Raw genomic sequence first — 19,599 nt, 5'->3', positions numbered from 1 at the left:
TCCTGGTCTACTGGAAGCGCTACCCTCACACTGCACACCAGTCATCATGCTGTAGTAAACACAACTAGAGGATTTGCTGGTGTGTTAGTGAGCGGAGCTGAGGAAAGAAGAAAGGAAATCTCCCCATCCTCCTGGGTCTATAAAGATTGGTCAAATAAGAGTTTCTAAAAATATGCAAAAGAGGTCACTTCTTCCTTAGCTGGTTTCTCTCTCAGTCCATGAGATGAGTGGGAATATAAAAATAGCAACCAAGAGCCCTTTTACTAGAACAGATACATCTATACTCCTGAGGAATGTAAAATTCAAAGCCATAAAAGACCTTTAGGTCTTGGGCTCTATCATTTTACTACTGTCAATACCTCTTGCAACAGTGAAAACAGATCAATAGCACTGGGATCAATAATCTTTCAGAGAGATATGCTAAGCTTACTTATTTGGTCATTCCTGAGTAGGCCATATGCCCTTTACTAATGTAATTGCTAATACAACTACTATACCTAATTCCCAGAAGCCACTGTAGTGTGAAGCATGTCTATCAAGAATGTGTCAGAGACTCTCAGCTAACATCCTGATTACCTATGAACAATTTGCCAGGGATCGATAGGCAGCAAACTGAAAATAAGAATGGTGGCCAAGTAAGACTGCTGGCTGAGGATTCACTGCTAACAAGGAGAAATGGGAAGTTAAAAGTTCCTCTAACCTCTTCTGCCTGGGCCTGCCTGGCTGTGGTTGCTGAGAATAATCTTATTCATCACCTTTGGTACCACTGGCTGTCAAGTATTGATATAGAAAAGCTAGAGAACTACAAAAGGTCTGTCCTAATCCCAAAAGTTTTAACAAATACCCTTTAGCTTCAGGCCTACCCCCAAGTATTGCTTTTGAAGCACTTTGGCTACTTTTGTTCTTTCTGCCTCATTGAACAACTCACCTTTGACATTCCACATACCCCTGCTGAGAACTGACAATATGCTTGCTGGTTCCTCAAGCTTGGGGACCTCGACCTGACCTGATAAACCCTTCTCACCTTTTATACCCGCCATTTATAGGAAACTTGTTTCTTTAACATGTGAGAATTAAAAGGAGTGAGGGGTTTTATACTACTAACTCAATGAGCAAAAGTGGGAAACCTCCCAGTTTCTGATCCCATACAACTTCTAGCCCAAAATCAAAGCCCTGAAACTAGATTTAAGTCAGCATAAGAGAAGTCTATGTTTCCTGGAACTCCTTGAGAGCATAGCTGAGGCTCTGTATATTCTAAAGGACTGGTATGTTAGGAGGATGAACACATTCATAGTGTGGGGGTATAAAAATCACTTAACTAAAGAGTTCAGTTTCTAGCCCTGCTACTGTGTATCCCAGACCAGGTCATTTGGTTTCTCTGGCTCTGTTCTCATATGTATAGTAGAAATAATAGCTACCCAATAAGATTGTTTTGGGGAGCAAATGAAATATTAATGGATGTAAAAGTGCTTGTAAACCACCAAACCCCATATAAATGTTAGGGATGATTATTAGTAGTAGTAATATCACTGTCATCTCTTCTATGTGAAATTTACATAGAGCATAAAATAAAATAAAAAAAGGCTAGTGGAAAACTACCCCAAGCCCCAGAAGTCTTGAGAGTTGAGGGAATTCCAGAACAAGGAATGGGAACATGTGCTGAGTTTCTTACCCGGTGCTCTGCCAGGAACTCTGGTGTCAGGGTCCAGGGGGCATTCCTCACCACCTCATCCACATAGCGGCAGTGCTGCACTGCATCATAGCGCTCATTTTCATTCATCACCGTGAAGCCTTTGAAGTTGTGCGTAAGTTCATCACTGCAAACTGAGTTCACCACATCATAAAGTTGTAAGTCCAAGTCCCTTCGCTTAACCAATCCTCAGTCACCAACCTCTCCCGTTTCCTAGGACTACAACCAATCTTCCCACCTGGAGAAGAATTTTCTGGATACAGCTCAGTCTGAGTAACAATGCTTTTCCTAATCCAAGATACATCTTCAGGACCAATGCTCAATAAAAAGCATGTTCACACTTTGTGGAGAGGAGAGGATACAACAAGGGCCTAAAATCTTTGGCTTTGAAATTAACCTGCTGTGAATTTCTGCATCACTTAAGTTTTTAAAAATGTTTTCTTATATTTTCATAAGACTGTACTGGACCACATAATATTTGCTTAACAGACTTTTGCACTTCAGTTGATTCAAAATGATAAACAGGGATGCCTGGGTGGCTCAGTCAGTTGAGCATCTGACTCTTGGTCTCGGCTTGGGTCACGATCTCAGGGTCCTGGGATCGAGACCCCTGTTGGGCTCCATGCTCAGCACAGAGTCTGCTTGTCCTTCTCCCTCCCTCTCTGCTTCTCTCTCCTCCCACCCCCCTCACACACTCTCTCAAATAAATAAAGTCTAAAGGAAAAAAAAAAGACAAACCGAAATCTAGAATAAATGCTGTTCTTAAGTAGGCAATAGGGGTCACTGTTGCTCCCCAAACTGCAGAAACTCAGCTAAAAACAGAGCTTAAAAACTGGACATCTCAGGTCAAAGAGCTTGGAGCTTCTCTCACCAGGTTTATATAATTCATATACTTCATGTTTTAGAGAGGCTGTCCTATATCCCTCATTTAAAAACCAAACCAAGAGCCAGTATTCATGTTACAAGAGGAGAAAAAGGCTACTATAATTTTTTTTTTTTCTGGAAAGCACCTAAAGTCATCAGATGTTTTCTTACCTCCTACAATGAGGTATGTATTAGGGAAAAGGTTCTTTGCTTGCATCAGAGCCCGGGCATGACCACAGTGAAATAAGTCAAATATTCCATCAGCATAAACTCTCACAGGCCTATCACCTAAATCCAAAGGAAAGAATTTATTACAAAAAACACACTGATTCAATACTTCATATTTGACAAATAGAAATGGCACTGTGTTCCATCCTTGCACACCCCTTTCTCAAGGTGTTCTCTGGATATTCACCCTAATGGAAGGATGGGTTGGGGTTGTGAGGAATAATATCACAGACTTCCTTGGCTCCAAAGCCTCTTTTTGGACATCACATCCATTGACTCTCTGTTAGCCTGATTTCATCAAACTGCTCGTGTAACTGGATTTCATGATTGCTTTTTCTTGAAGTTATTTTAGAAGTGAATGAGAAGGGGCGCCTGGGTGGCTCAGTCGGTTAAGTATCTGCCTTCAGCTCAGGTCATGATCCCAGGGTCCTAGGATCGAGCCCCACATCGGGCTCTCTGCCCAACAGGGAGCCTGCTTCTCCCTCTCCTCTGCCACTTGTGCTCTCTTGCTTGCTCACTCATGCTCTCTCTCTCAAATGAATAGATAAAAATCTTAAAAAAAAAAGTGAATGGGAAGAGCTACATAACATATTATGTCCTAAACTTCAAAATCCTCACCTTCAGCTTATGCTTAAATTTCAGTCATGTTTAAACAGAGTATTAGTTAAGCTATACTCTTGCTGCTTGCTCTCTCATTTTCAGGCTGCCTTGATTACTAATAACTAAGCTTTGCTTTGAAAATAAACCTCCCTCCAATTGCCCAGTGAGTAAGAAGTGATCCAGAGTGGTGAGAGAGGGAAGGTGAAAGGGGTGAAGGTATCAGTTACCAATTTATTGCTTCTCAGTCCTAGTCACCCTCAATACCTGCTCTGTGATAACAGATGGGATTCCTTCAAGTATTTCTCCCTGACAGTGAGCGTGATGTTATACTTTCTCAGTAGAGGGTGATATACTAAGTATTTAAAAGTCAAATATCAATCTTATAGGACTTTATGTTAGAGTTTTTCCTCTTCTCTCCATTAGTGAGAATAACAGAGAACAGATTGTCTATTTTTAGTAGTAGTGGACTATGAAAGAAAATCCAGGTAATGAATGATCTCTTGGGGGCACAAGACTAATACCAAAGCCAAACAAACACACTGAGAATGGATCTGACATAATGCTTCAAATAATAAATCTAACAAGTCCTAGTAACATATTCCCATATGTGAATAAAAGAAGAGTATTTAACTATAGCAGCAGAAAATAACAGTAGGAACAGCTACATCATTCTGGGAAAGAAGGGGAGCCTCATCAGATATACCATACTGAAGGTAGGGGTAAGATACATCTTTTCCTTCCTGTCTTGAGGACAATGGATCAAGGGGGAGAAAACTGGTTCTCAAAAGGTCTGTGGACTTTTCTTTCCAGATAGCTTTATCGATAAATAACTAGCTTTTAAACTGAGAAATCATACACTGGGGATAGAAACATAAATTGGTACAACTTTTAAGGGCAATTAGAGGGGTGTCTGGGTGGTTCAGTTGGTTAAGCACCTGCCTTTGGCTCAGGTCTTGATCCGGGAGTCCTGGGCTGGAGCCCCGCATCAGGCTCCCTGCTCAGCAGGGTGTCTGCTTCTCCCTCTCCCTCTGCCCCTTTCTTCCTTCTCCTACTCGTGCGCCAAGCATGCACATGCTTTCTCTCTCAAATAAATAAATAAAATCTTTTAAAAAAGGGCAATTAGACAATATCTATCAAAAGATAAATGCTTTTACCCTTTTTTTCTGGAAAGTACCTGAAGTCATCGGATGTTTTATCTCCTACAATGGCCCAGCTACACCTACAATGGCCCAGCTATTCTAGTTCTAGGAATTTTTCTCACAGATAGATTTGTAAATATGTATGTTATTCATTGCAGCATAGTTTGTAATAATCAAAGTTTGGAAACAACCTAAATCTCAATGGAAGGAGTGAATGTACTATGATACACCTACTAAAAGGGTGGGAGGGAGGGACAGTGTGTGGCTGTGAGATAGTGATAATAGGAAGACGTTTCACTCTGTACTCTATTTGTACTTTATTAATGTTAGGCCATGGGAATGTATTGGTTTATAATATAGGAAATTAAATTTTTAAATAAAACAGATATGCCAATATAACGAAAAACAAGTAATATAACGGATTTAAGAGTCAGAAAAATTACAGCTCCAACTTAACCACCAGCCTCCTTCCTCTGTAATCTTAACCTCTTTAAGACTCAGTTTCCTCATCCATAAAACAAAGCAAAAGAAAACAAAATCTGAGGAGCCTAATCTGTCTTCTACATCCTAGAAATCATGACCATGAAGTAACTAACATACTTCCATCTTTCCTAAACAAGTCCAGCATAACTATGATCTCACTTTTTTTGATCCTAAAAGACAAAGCATAGAATACAAAAATTAAGAATATTTTGTTGTTGTTTCTTTGACATTAGCGTATAGCATGGGCAAAGCGAGATGAGGGTGGTGGAAATAGTACAGTAGTACAGAATGCTGTTGATCTACTGGCTGTTTGCCAGGGTTAATCATCCTGTTATCAGGCCAAGTCACCTCCGAACCGTTTCTCAGACCAAATTCCAGATGTGCTTCTTGCCCTCTTCAGTGTTTCCCCAGCCTCCTATACTCTCAATTCCCCATGACTTACCCCCAAGTCTTTAGCAAACCCAGGCTAATATAGTAACCAAATGGCCAGAAAGGAACACTGTTGAATGAGAAAATGTGGGGAAAAGCACGAGTTATTCATTCTCTTACCAAGTGTCTACTGGCCAGGATGACCAAACCCTGATTTATATATTGTCTCAGCTTATTATTAAGAGCAACCCCCTTTCACTTTCAAAATGGTCCTGATTTGTTTTATAAATTATAGTCCTTGCACTACTGTTGGCTAAATAAATATGTTTTCCTTTAGGCAGAACAGGTCTGTGTTTCAATTTACTGCATCTTTTGATATATTCTCTCAAATACCTATCACCAAAACTTTTGCCCCTAACAGATTCCATTGCCCTTCAGACTTTGCCTTTTTTTTCCCTTTCTCCTAGAAAACATATTGCTGACTTTTTTCTTTCATCTTCCAAAAGAAATAAACTTTTCATCTTTCAAGCTATATTTTTTTTCCCTCTGGGTAGTGAGTTTTCTCCTAGATTATACCAACTCCTTTCTTGTATTCCCTTAACCTCCCTACTGAAGACATGGTGTGGGGGGGGTGGGAAGGATGACCCTTGTACAAGTTATTGGTTTAAAATTCACTAATCATGGCATGTGTAGATTCTTTATTGGTTTACTCCTTGTCCAACACTGGCATGAATAGTCACGTGGTTATTTAACTTAAGACTGAACAGACAGAATGAGATATAGGAGAAAAACTGGAGACCAAATTAGACCAGCCAACTTTATAGGCTAATTTGTGACTCTTTGTTCCACTTAAAATGCAATCAGTTTGCCAATGGCCTTCTATTTTTTTATAACTAATGTCTACAAAGAGCAGCATCACTCCAGGGTGAAAAGAACACAAAGATGGAGAAACTTAGGTTTTAGTTTCAATTCTATCACTAATTATTTGTTTTATTATAGGGAAGCTCTCACTTCTTAGTTTCTGAGGACTTCAATTTCTTCATGTATATAATGAAGAGATGATAAAGTAGATAATCTCAAAAAATGACTTACAAAATTCTAAAATTGTTAAAATTCTAATTCTAAAATTGTTAAAAATTAGATTAGTTAGTGCTTGTTAACTATAAGCTTTAAAACTTGGGAATAGTACACATGCACACACAAACATTTTATGTACCACAGGTGATTTGTAGATTAGCAATAAGCTGGGTAATATAGCCAACGTGATCAGATCTGAGTGAAGTACTACATTCTGAATGTGTGTTATTAGAGAGCACATGAAAAGATCTTGCCTTCAACAGGTCTACTATCACATGTGAATGTGATCCTTGCACTGTTTGATGGCATTTTGAAATTTGACCTGACACCACTACACTGTTTTGTTGTCATTTTGCCCTGCCCCACTGGCCTGCTTATTACTCAAGGGGAGCCAAGTCCAAAATACCATCATGAGTCAGAAGGGTCGTGATCAACATGAGCTACATCTAAACACTTTTGCAAAAAGAAAGCATTCTCTGGAATTTTGAGGACTCAAAAGCTGTGCTCCATATAGCCAAGAAATAGCTAAGGAGTACTGGGATCCCTGGCCTGAAATTGTCCAGCATTCATGTGTATTCATATTTTGCTACTCTTCAGTTACAACAGAGAGCAAACATACTAACACTATTAAGAAGTAACCACAGGGGCGCCTGGGTGGCTCAGTCGTTAAGCGTCTGCCTTCGGCTCAGGTCATGATCCCAGGGTCCTGGGATCGAGCCCCACATCGGGCTCCCTGATCAGCGGGAAGCCTACTTCTCCCTCTCCCACTCCCCCTGCTTGTGTTCCCTCTCTCGCTGTGTCTCTCTCTGTCAAATAAATAAATAAAAATCTTTAAAAAAAAACAAAAACAAAACAAAAAACAACCTTTATAAAAAAAAAAAAGTAACCACAAATATCTTCTATCTAGTGGAAATGTATAGTCTTGTGGCTGTAACTACCTCTTGTTCCCTAGTACTTGCCTGGGTTTGAGTGCAGGCCTACATTTACAGAGTAGACAGAACACTTACCATAGTAATGGAAAGAACCAAAAAAGGATTGAAAAAAAGAACTGGAGAATTTACAAATAAGTAAGGACAGCTGCCTATAGGGCTTTATATTCCTAACACTCAAGGAAGTTTCTCTTTATGAGGATCCCTAAATCCACTTGTCCAAAGCAGGAAGAGTATCTAGAATACATATTAATAATTTATGTAGTCAAAAATAGCTCATTAATGATGTAAACTAAGCATAGAAATAAAGAGTATAGGGTTTAAAAATAATAAAGTGAGTATTTAAAAAAAAAAACCTAAAAAATATCAGTAAAGATAAAGTTAAGTGATAAGAATTTCCCCACTTAGGAATATTTTTGTCCTAAAGCAGCATCATAGCTAGGGTACTAACTTATAGAAAGGGAGATCTGGGGGACAATTCTGAAGGCTATTAAAAACGTGACAGCCTAACATATTTTTGGACCTTTGTAAAAACAGACGAGATTATAATCCAGCTCGGGCTAATACCCTATTATCTCTGTTCCACTATATCTCAAGCTGTAACAACATCACAGGAAACAAGTTTATAAGAAGAAGAAAAAATGAAATTTTATGGAGTACAGTTATTTTTCCCAAATAGAACAACTGGGAGATGGGAGGAAACCCTCCCCTAACTAGACTTTACAAGTAAACTGAGGAAAAAATATAGAAAGTACATGTATGTTTGATAAATACAATTGAATGCTAAAAACAAGAGTAAAACAACAGTATAAATAGGCATTTACTTACAAGGAGTTCCTCTGCTGGCTTCTTCCATAGTTACCCTGACATAGGGCTTACTAAAGTCAACTTCAATTTCGTCAGAAAAAGGAGCTGGCTGCTGTAAGCCCTTAAGAAGAGGAAAGTGAAGGAAAAGAAAGTTAAATTCAATGGTATAGGCTGAAATACTCAAAAAATGGCAACTTTAAAGAACAATCAGTTATTCAATATACTGGTATTAAGTTCCTCCTAAAGCCATAACAAAAGAAAAAAAGGCATTTCAAAATGACAAGTGAAAGTTGCAACCTTTTACCAAATGGGTAAATCAGTAAATCATGATAGGAAAGATAAATGTCTTACTGGTGATTTCAGCGTAATATTGAGCGAGGTGGATGGGAAACTAAGCATAGTCCCAACTAACTGGGTCCAGAATAATGGCTCCTCCACTACCTGGCACAACACCCGACCCTGTTCTATGTGATGAAATTGCCAAGGTTCTTTTTTTTTTTTTTTAAGATTTTATTTATTTATTTGACAGAGAGACACAGCGAGAGAGGGAACACAAGCAGGGGGAGTGGGAGAGGGAGAAGCAGGCTTCAAAGTGAGCAGGGAGCCCGATGCGGGGCTTGCTCCCAGGACCCTGGGATCACCACCCGAGCCGAAGGCAGATGCCCAAGGACTGAGCCACCCAGGCGCCCTGGAAATTGCCAAGGTTCTTAAGTACATTTTCATACCACTTCAACTAGGGGACTGGGAAGGCAAATAGCTTCTGTATGCTTTATTAAGTATGATTATCACTGTATAATGCTTTACACTATAAATATATTCTAATGCTCATAACAGCCCTGTGAGGCAAGAAGCACAATAATTCTCAATTTAAAGACGAGGAAAACAAGGTTCAAAGAAATTGTATGAATTATATGCAATTACTCAGAGGCAAAGCTGAAATAAGAATGCAGGAATGCTCTTTCCTCTACAGAGGAAAGCCTTACTTCAGAGTTTTTGTTAAATTTATTTTTGGGGCACCTGGGTGGCTCAGTCAGGTAAGCATCTGCCTTCAGCTCAGGTCATGATCCCAGGGTCCTGGGATCGAGCCCCATATCAGGCTTCCTGATCAGTGGGGAGCCTGCTTCTCCCTCTCCCTCTGGGGTCCTCCCCCTGCTTGTGCTCTCTCTCTCAAATAAATAAATAAAATATTTTTAAAAAATTTATTCTTGGGGCGCCTGGGTGGCTCAGATGGTTAAGCATCTGCCTTCAGCTCAGGTCATGATCCCAGGGTCCTGTAATCGAGCCCCGCATCGGGCTCCCTCTTCAGCGGGAAGCCTACTTCTCCCTCTCCCACTCCCCCTGCTTGTGTTCCTTCTCTCTCTTTGTGTCTCTGTCAAATAAATAAATAAAATCTAAAAAAAATTTATTCTTAAGTATTTTATTCTATTTGATTCTATTGTGAAGGGAATTGTTTTTCTTAACTTTATTTTTGGATTGTCCCTTGCTAGTCTATAGAAATGCAAATTGATTTATATGTGCAAATGTTGTGTCTGCGTGTATAATTTCAGATGATTTTTGTATTTTGATCTTGGTCCTGTGACTTTGCTAAACTCAATTATTAGTTCTAGCACTTTGTTTGGTACATTCCTTAGGATTTTCTACATATGAGATCATGTCATCTGTGACTAAAGACGTTTTACTTCTTTCCAATCTGGATGCCTTTAATTTCCTTTTTATTATCCCTTATTGCCTTAGTTGGAATCTCTAGCACAATGTTGAACAGAAGTAACAAGAACAAATATCCTTGCCTTTTTCCCAATCTTAGGGGTAAAGCATGCAATCTTTTACCATTAAATATTATGTTAACTAGGTTTTTTGTGGATGCCATTTATCAAAAAAACAAATTGTTTTTGCAATTTGTTGAGAGTTTTTATAATAAAAAGGTGTTGGATTTTGTCACATGCTTTTTCTGCATTACTAAAACAATCATATTCTGGTTTTGTCTTTTGTTATTTCTGGTGTATTAGATCGAGTTTTAGGATGTCAAACCAACCTTGCATTCCAGAGTAAAATTCCCCCTTGGTCATGCTATATAAATCTTTTTATATGTTCCTGGATTTGTTAATATCTTGTTAAGAATTTTTACATATAAGTTTGTGAGAAATTTTGAACTATAGTTTCCTTTTCTTGTGTTTTTTTTTTTTTTTTTTTGGCCTGGCTTTGATGTTTGGTTTCATAAAATGGGATAGAAAATATTCTCTGAAATAGCAGAGAAACTGTTCAGAACAGGGAACTATTTCTTCCCTAAAGTTTGAAAGAATTCACCAATGAAGCATCTGGGACTAGGCTTGTCTTTGTGGGAAGATTTTTAAAAATAAATTCGATTTTTTTTTTTTTAACTTGGGATAAGTCCATTCAGATTTTCTATTTCATTTTGGGTCAGTTTTGGTAATTTGTCTCTTTCTAGGAATTTCTATTTTATTTAAATTGTCAAATTTTTTGGCATTCAGTTGTTCATAACATTCCCTTATAATTCTTTTAATTTCTGTTGGGCTGTAGTAATGTTTGCTTAGAATTTTAAATTCTAAATAGATCATATTATGATGGGGCTGAATCCAGGAACTGGGAAGACACTGTTTTGTTTTCTTTTCAGATAAGTATGGATTTTTTAAGACTAGGTTTTAGATTTATATATTTATTTGAGAGAGAGAAAGAAAGAGGGTGTGAGTAGGAGGAGAGGCAGAGGGGGAGAATCCTCAAGCAGACTCCCACCCTGGATGCAGAGCCTGACTCAGGGTTCACCATGAGATCATAACCCAAGCAGAAACTAAGAGGTAGACACTCAACTGACTGAGCCACCCGCGCGTCCTTTAAGATTAGGTTTTAAAATTAAAACATATTTCTTTTTGGGGCACCAGCGTGGCTCAGTTGGTTGGGCATCTGACTCTTGATTTCAGCTCAGGTCATGATCTCAGGATTGTGAGTGGGGAGCCTGCTTAAGGTTATCTCTCTCCCTCTTCCTCTGTCCCTCCTCACTGTATGTTCGCTCTCTCCCTAAAAATAAATAAATCTTTAAAAAAAACTATTTCTTTTTAAAAATCACTTATATAATAAGCTTAGTTTAAGATATGCTAAAGCTATAAAGATAAAACATTCATTTTTAGGAGACATGGGTACATATGTGTGCTATCCTTTTTAAGAACATTTTTTTTAAAAGATCAGAGAGAGACACAGCGAGAGAGGGAACACAAGCAGAGGGAGTGGGAGAGGAAGAAGCAGGCTTCCCACTGAGCAAGGAGCCCGATGTGGGGCTCAATCCCAAGAACCTGGGATCATGACCTGAGCTGAAGGCAAACGTTTAACGACTGAGCCACCCAGGCGCCCCAATTTAAGAACATTTTTTAAAGGAGATAAGAATAGACCAATGACCCAAATATATAATTTTCTTTAGTTAATAGAGATTTCTCTACAGATTAGACAATTTATCCTCCAGAAGTGAGTACTCAGAGTTGCTTAACAGTAGTTTGTGTTTCTAAAAACATATGCTATTCACAAAATAACACATAATTTATGATTCTATCTATATAAAGGTCAAAAACAGGCAAAGCTAATCTATGATGACTAGAAGCCACAGGAAAAGGAGGAAATTTGGGTAAAGTGGATACTGACAAGCAGGGGCATGAGAGTCTTCTGGGAATACTGGTGATTACATGGATATATACATATGTAAAAATTTATTGAGCTGTACACTCAAGGTCTGTGCACTCTATTATATTTAAGTTATACCTCAAGAAACAAAGGACATTTGGGCATAAAAAGGAATGTAGTACTGACACATGCCACAACAGGGATCCTGAAATCTTGAAAATATTATGCTAAGTGAAAGAAGCTGGCCACAAAAGACCACTTATTGTATGATTCCATTTATATATAATATCCAGAATAGGAAAATTTATACAGAAAGTAAATTAGTGGTTATACAGGGCTTGGAGGATTAGGGAGAAATGGAGAGTAACTGCTAATGGATACAGGGCTTCTCCCTGGGGTGATAAACATGTTCTAAAACAGATTATGATGATGGTTGCACACTCTGCACACTTTATTGCACACCTGAAATGGGTATGTGAATTATAATGGTATATGAATTATAGCAATAAAGTTTATATATATTTTTATATAAAAACAGGCAAAAATCTGTAAAACAAATAGAAAAAAATGTATTTATTAACAATAGTACATGTAGATCAAAGACGGGTTTTATTGTATCTCTGAAAGTTATTACCAATGGTGTACTGGAGTTGGTTGTTAAATATTCAGGAATTTTGTGGGCCAGTTATTAAATCATTGGTAGTCTGATCTCAGCCACAGAAATCAGCAAATGCTACCTATCAGAGGGTTTTTTCCTCTGCAGTGAGCCAGTTTACTGGGACACCATTGGTTATTCTGCATATTCAGAAAGAGACCAGTTACAGGTTATTATAGGGAGAAGAAAATGGACTTACAGATTTTTCCATTAATGTTGCTGTGGGAGTAGAAAGGGTGGTAGAATTTGTGAAGGAAGAATGGGTAGTACATGGTAAAAAGAAAAAATATTGGGGCGCCTGGGTGGCTCAGCCATTAAGCATCTGCCTTCGGCTCAGGTCATGATCCCGGGGTCCTGGGATCGAGCCCCGCATCGGGCTCCCCGCTTGGCAGGAAGCCTGCTTCTCCCTCTCACACTCCCCCTGCTGTGTTCCCCCTCTCGCTATCTCTCTGTCAAATAAATAAATAAAATCTTAAAAAAAAAAAAAAAAAGGAGAGAAAATATTGTCACTTGAGGAAAAAGAGGCATTTACAATGAATTTCTGAACTGAAAATAAGATTGTAGTACCAGTAGTACAGTAGCAGGAATGGGGAAGTTTTAAAAAAAAGGAGTTGAGATCAAAGAAAATGAGAACTGAGAGAAGTCTTTGAATTTGGAGATTTAAATGACTATTAGAGACCTTCTAGAATATATTAATAAAAGTCAGAACACCAGTGCCTTTAAGAAAATTAGAAGAAAAGGAAATAGATTAGTAATAATCTCTCATTAGATATGTGTATCTATAAAAGGAATGAGAAAAACTGAAAGGTACCTAGAGGAGACAGAAAGAGCAAGTGGCTTTCTTTTTTTTTTTTTTTAAGTTAAGGAGATCTGTACATGTCAAAGACAGAGGAAAAGGAGCCAAAGAGACTGAAAATACGGGAGAAGGAAAAAACAGATAACTAAGGAAGGAAGAGTCTAGAGAAATGGTAGGGAATGGCTTCAAAGGAAAGCAGGGGTGGGGGGGTGGGGGGGAAGTATTAGCTTCAGAAATAGGAAGAATCACCCTTTTCTAAAAGAAGAAGGGAAGGTGATAAAAGGACAATGTTAGATGTAAAGGAGGAAAGACACACAAATTTATATCTGATGTCCTCAATTTTATCAGTATAGTAAGGACATGAAATGTCCTATGAAAAACAGTGAGGTTGGAATGAGACTGAAAGCTTGAGGAAAGTAGAAAATATGTGGAATAGCTGTTGTGGGAAATGTACCAGAGTATCAGCAAATGACTAATGGAACTGCTGAGCACTGTATTAAGCCCATATCAAGCTAGAAACATTAATCTAGAGAAGGCCAAGTTAACAGCTCTAGGAAAAGAAACTGTGAAAGATCTAGGGTTAGGCCATGGAAAATGGAAGGGAGGAAAAGGGATCTAGACATTTCTCCAAAGAAGATATACTAATGGCCAAAAAGCACATGGAAAGATGCTCAACAACATTAGTCATCATGGAAATGCAAATGAAAACCACAATGATACCACTTCACACCCACTAGGATGGCTGTGAGCAAAAACACTGGCAAAAACAGTGATGGCAAGAATGTGGAGAAACTGGAACCTTCATACACTGCTGCTGTGAATGTAAATTGGTGCCCAACTTTGGAAAACAGTTCTTCAAAATGTTAAACACAGAATACCATATGATCCAGAAATTACACTCCTGGGTATATAACCAAGAGAATGAAAACAAAGATTTTATTTTATTATTATTTTTTTAAGTAGGCTCTACGCCCAACATGGGGCTTGAACTCATGACCTCAAGATCAAAAATCACATGGTCCACTGACTGGGCCAGCCAGGCACCCCTGAAAACATATATGTATTTTTAAAAATCTATACATGAATAATGTTCATAACAGCATTATTCATGATAGCCAAAAAGTGATGAATGGATAAACAAAATGGTATGTCTATGTGTAATATTATTCACCTGTAAAAATGAATGCAGTATTAATATATGCTACCACCTGGATGGACCTTGAAAACAGTGTTAAATATAAGAAGCCAGATACAAAAGGCCACATACTATATGATTCCATTTATATGAAATGTCCAAAATAGACAAATACCTAGAGACAGAAAGTAGATTAGTGGTTGCCAGGGGATAGGTTGGGGGGATGGGGGAAGGTGACTGCTAACAGATATGGGGCTTCTTTTTGTGGTGATGAAAATGTTCTGGAATTAGACAGTGGTGATGGCTGCATTAACATTGTGAATACACTAAAAAAAACACTGAATTGTACACTTTTTAATGGTTTAAACAGTGAATTTTATGTTATATGAATTTTATCTCAATTTAAAAATTTAATAATTTAATAATTTAAAATTTAATTTTAATAATTATAATAATAATAAATTATTAAATAATAAATTTAATAATTTTTAAATTTAATAATTTAAAAAGATACATTAAAGTATCCTATCTTTCAGGGCACCTGGGTGGCTCAGTCGGTTAAGCATCTAACCCTAGATTTCAGCTCAGGTCATGATCTCAGGGTCCTGGGATCGAGCCCCGTGTCAGGCTCCGTGGTCAGCACAGAGTTCTGCTTGGGATTCTCTCTTCCCTTCTCCCTCTGCCCCTCCCCCACTCACACGCACCCACACTCCTTCTCTCTCTCTCTCTTTAAAATAAATAAAATATATAAATAATATATAAAATAAATAAAATAAAATCTTTAAAAAAAAAAGTGTTCTATCTTTTACAGCTGTTTCTTCAATCTTCCCTGTATACTGTGTATGTTCCAAGGCAGAAGGCAAATGCAGATTATCTCTCCTGGCTAGGGTTTCAATTCCTCCTAAGTATAGAAAATGAAACCTAAGGTTCTTCAACTACAACAGATCAGCAAAATCTTTCTCATTCTCAAATCCAGTTAGAATGAATAGTATTTCTAAAAATATCTTTCTAAAAACAGTGTCTCTAAAAGCTAAGCCTTATGAAAGTAAGACTAAGTATTTCTACCTTTATTCTCCTAAAACATACCTCCTTCATTTTAATCTCAAGGGAATCCTGCAGAATGTTATTTTCAAGTCGTTTGACTATCTGATTGTGAAGCATAAATGAAAGGGCATGGATTTAGAACTTGAAAAAACTTAAATCTAAATACCAACTCTAGGGACGCCTGGGTGGTTCAGTCGGTTAAGCATCTGCCTTCGGCTCAGGTCATGATCCCAGGGGGTCCTGGGATTGAGTCCCACATCGGGCTCCTTGCTCAGTGGGGAGCCTGCTTCTCCCTCTGCCTGCCGCTCCCCCTGCTTGTGTGCTCTCTCTCTCTCTGACATAATAAATAAATAAAATCTTTAAAATAAATAAATAAATAAATCCCAACTCTATCACTTAATAGTTGTGAAATCACAGCTTTCCTCTTCTATTAAATGGAATATAATACATGCCTCCATAAGATGGCTACAAGGATTAAATAAAAGAGCATATGCAAAGTAACTAGCACAATATTTCACATATAGTGGCACTCAACATTTAGGTCATCATCAACAACATGAGCTCATGTTGTTCTATGGCACACAGGTTTCATTATGCCAACAAAATTAACTAAATTGTATTAATCTAAGAGATTAGATTCTAGATGCTATATCAAGTTTCTAATTCTATACAAATTATAACTAATACTATTATAACGATTAATGATCATCATCCCCAAATTATGAATGATCTTCTGAATACAATACTGCTTTCATAAAACTTCTCCTGATTATGTTCACATATATTAACTCACTATTCCTCAAAATTCCAGTGAAAGAGATGAGATTCTGGTGTCCTTAGGAATAGGGAATGGAGATAACTCAGATTATGACCAGAACTTGATATTGGCTTCCCAGTACTCTACTTCCAAGGATTCTTAAACATTTTTCAGCAAAAACTTTCAAAATGACAGAGAAACATTTCCCTTTTACCCAAACATGCTGCACAAATGGTTAACAGGTCTTACTGAGATCTAAATTTTTTCCATATTGCTAGAGAAAGGCTGTGAAGTCAAGAGGAATACCACATGGTGTGAGAAAGAAGGGATAAGGAACAGAACAAAAAGATTCCACTCCCTGGGGATGGGAAGGAAGGAAGGGAGGGAGGGAGGGAGGAGGGAAGGTAGGAAAGAAAAGGAAAAGGGAGAAAGGGAGAAAGGGAGAAGGAGAAGGGGGGAGAGGGAGGTAAAAAGGAGAAAAGAAAAGCAATAATTCTCCCTGACTCCTATTGCCATTTCAGTGAATGTAAACAATGAGCTCATCTATCTAACCACTATTTGGATGTCTCCTAGACCTTCTAAGTTGAACTTGTACTAAATTAAAATCATCTTTCTCCTAAACCATCTTTCTGTATTTCTACTTTAAGTAAGAAGCATGCCATCTATACAATCTACCTAAGACTGAAATCCAGGAGTCATCTTTAACACCTCTCATCCTTTACATCCCGATGTCTAAGGATTGTCTATTTTACCCCTTAAAAACTTAAAATTTTAGTTTAAGTTCTCATTATCTCCAACCTGGATCATTACAACAATCTCACAACTAGTCCTTTGGTTTCTGTCAATCCCTGTTTCAACTAATCCTTTCCAAAACAATCAGGATGATCTTCTAAACTACAAATCTGATCACATTATCCACAGGATAAAGTTCAAACTCCTTAGCACAGCACACAAGATCCTTCATAATCAGCCCTTTGCTCCCTTGCTTACCTTATCTATTACAGATTATTATTCTGAACTTTAAACTCTAGTAATATTACTCATAGTTTGCTAAACATACTATTATTTCACACTTGAACTTATATTCTATCTCTTACCCATTTCTTGGAGAACTTTTTTTTTAAGTAGGTTCCACGCCCAGCATGGAGCCCAACATGGGGCCTGAACTCACAACCCTGAGATCAAGACCTGAGCTGAGATCAAGAGTCAGACACTTAACCAACTGAGCCACCCAGGTGCCCCTTGTCCATTCCTTGAATTCCTATTTATCCTTCAAAGTTCAGCTCAGAAATAATCTCCTCAATGAAGCTTTTCCAAAACCACTGTCCCCACCCCTAGATCCAAGTTTATCTGTTGCTCTTCTTTCTTCTATTTAGCTTTTTTTTTTTTAGGAGAGAGAGTATGCAAGCAGGGGAGGGGCTGAGGGAGAGGGAGAAAAGAGAACTCTAAGCAGGCTTCCTGCTCAGTGCAGAGCCTGATGTGGGGCTCAACCTCACAACCCTGATATCATGACCTAAGCCAAAATCAAGAGTCAGATGCTTAACTGACTGAGCCACCCAGGCATCCCTCATTCTGTATCTTAATTATTTATCTATTTTCCCTATTTGTCTGTGAGCTTTTTTTTTTTTTAAGAAGCTTCTTTTTTATTTATTTGAGAGAGTGAGTGAGCACACAGAAGGAGAGGGAGAGGGAGAAGCAGACTCTCCACTGAGCAGGGAGCCCGACGTGAGGCTTGATCCCAGGATCCTGGGATTATGACCTAAACCAAAGGCAGACACTTAACTGACTGAGCCACCCAGGTGCCCCTGTCTATGAGCTTCTTAAGAGCAAGGTCATCTTTTTTTTTTTTTTTTAATATATTTTTTAAGATTTTATTTATTTATTTGACAGAGAGAGACACAGCGAGAGAAGGAACACAAGCAGGGAGTGGGAGAGGAAGGAGCAGGCTTCCCACGGAGCAGGGAGCCCGATGCGGGGCTCGATCCCAGGACCCTGGGATCATGACCTGAGTCGAAGGCAGATGCTTAACAACTAAGCCACCCAGGTGCCCCGGTCATTTTTTCATCTTTGCATCTCCAATGCATAGCAACTGGCACATCGATGTTCTCAATATATGAGATTGTGAGATCTATCTCCATTAGCAGAACTGTTGTCAATTTGTGATTTATTTATACATATGATAAATATTAAGATAGGCTAAAAGTCTTATTCTTCATAAATATTTTTGTGATTCTTTTTGATTGTATCTTTAGAAACATCTGTATCAGTAAATTCTTTATACTTATAAACAAACTAGCCATAAAGTTATACCTTTATTATTCCTCCTTAATTATTTTCTCTCTTCTTTCCAATTCATTCTGACCCACCACCCCAGCTACTAATACTTGGTGATACTTCCAATTTCTCTCCCCCTTGCAAGGAAAAAAAAACAAAAAACCTCTTCTGGGCTCTAAGCTATAGAGCCTCGTATTAGGCTCACATCTCTCAAAGGGAAGGTCTTTTTTTTTTTTTTTTTTTTAAAGATTTTTTTAATTTATTTATTTGACAGAGAGAGAGAGATAGCGAGAGAGGGAACACAAGCCGGGGGAGGGGGAGAGGGAGAAGCAGGCTTCCTGCCGAGCAGGGAGCCCGATGTGGGCCTCGATCCCAGGACCCCGGGATCATGACCTGAGCCGAAGGCAGACGCTTAACGACTGAGCCACCCAGGCGCCCTCAAAGGGAAGGTCTTATTTATCTTTATACTCCTATCACCTACTGGCCATGCTGGCACATTGTGTGTGATAAAATCTTGTTTGTTCAACTCAAATGTCAACTAATGAGTGGATAAGTAAAATGTGGTATGAGATGGAATATTATTTGTCAACAAAAAGAAATGACATACAAATACATGAATCTTAAAAACATGCTCAGCGAAAAGAAGCCAGCCACAAGACTATGTATGTATGTATGCCATTTATATGTAATGTCCAGAATAGGCAAATCTATAGAGACCTAACTACTATAGCAGTTTCCAGAGGCTGGAAGTTAGGAGGTAATGGAAAGTGACTGTGAATGGGGATGGGACTTTTTTGGGGGGTGATGAAAATATTCTAAAATTGGTTGCGGTGATGGCTGCACAACTCTAAATATACCCCAAACCACTGAATTGTATAGTTAAATGGGTGGATTATATGATCTCAATAGAGCTATTAAAAAAAAAAGAAAAAAAATCTTGTTTGCTTTTGCTACAGAGCTGAAAAGGGGTCAGAGATAGAACATACAAGTGTACAATGGAGACAACAGACAAGTTTATTTAACAGACACCCCTCACTAGGGTTGGTACAGCCTGTTGGGTGAGTGAATCTTTGACCATTAGCGCATGCTAAATAGCCAGTGTGTACTAGAGAGGAATGTGGAATA

General features: G+C 38.3%; 1 protein-coding gene across 7 annotated transcripts in view; it reads right to left on the bottom strand.

Annotated features, from left to right (window-relative positions):
• Positions 1-19,599, bottom strand: part of PCYT1A (phosphate cytidylyltransferase 1A, choline) — a 94,826-nt gene that overhangs the window by 40,912 nt on the left and 34,315 nt on the right. For all 7 annotated transcript variants that reach the window (XM_031037171.2, XM_081832116.1, XM_081832127.1 and 4 more), the window contains 3 exons: positions 8,208-8,307; positions 2,726-2,842; positions 1,673-1,824 (listed from right to left, as the gene is read on the bottom strand). In XM_031037171.2, the coding sequence (XP_030893031.1) occupies positions 1,673-1,824; positions 2,726-2,842; positions 8,208-8,307 (369 nt within the window). The remainder of the gene's footprint in view (positions 1-1,672; positions 1,825-2,725; positions 2,843-8,207; positions 8,308-19,599) is intronic.

The sequence above is a fragment of the Leptonychotes weddellii genome, chromosome 1 (assembly GCF_054177405.1).
Source record: "Leptonychotes weddellii isolate Sample4059 chromosome 1, ASM5417740v2, whole genome shotgun sequence".
Classification (NCBI taxonomy): Eukaryota; Metazoa; Chordata; class Mammalia; order Carnivora; family Phocidae; genus Leptonychotes; species Leptonychotes weddellii.
Note: the sequence above shows the minus strand (reverse complement) of the source record. Positions and strands in the feature narration are given on the sequence as shown.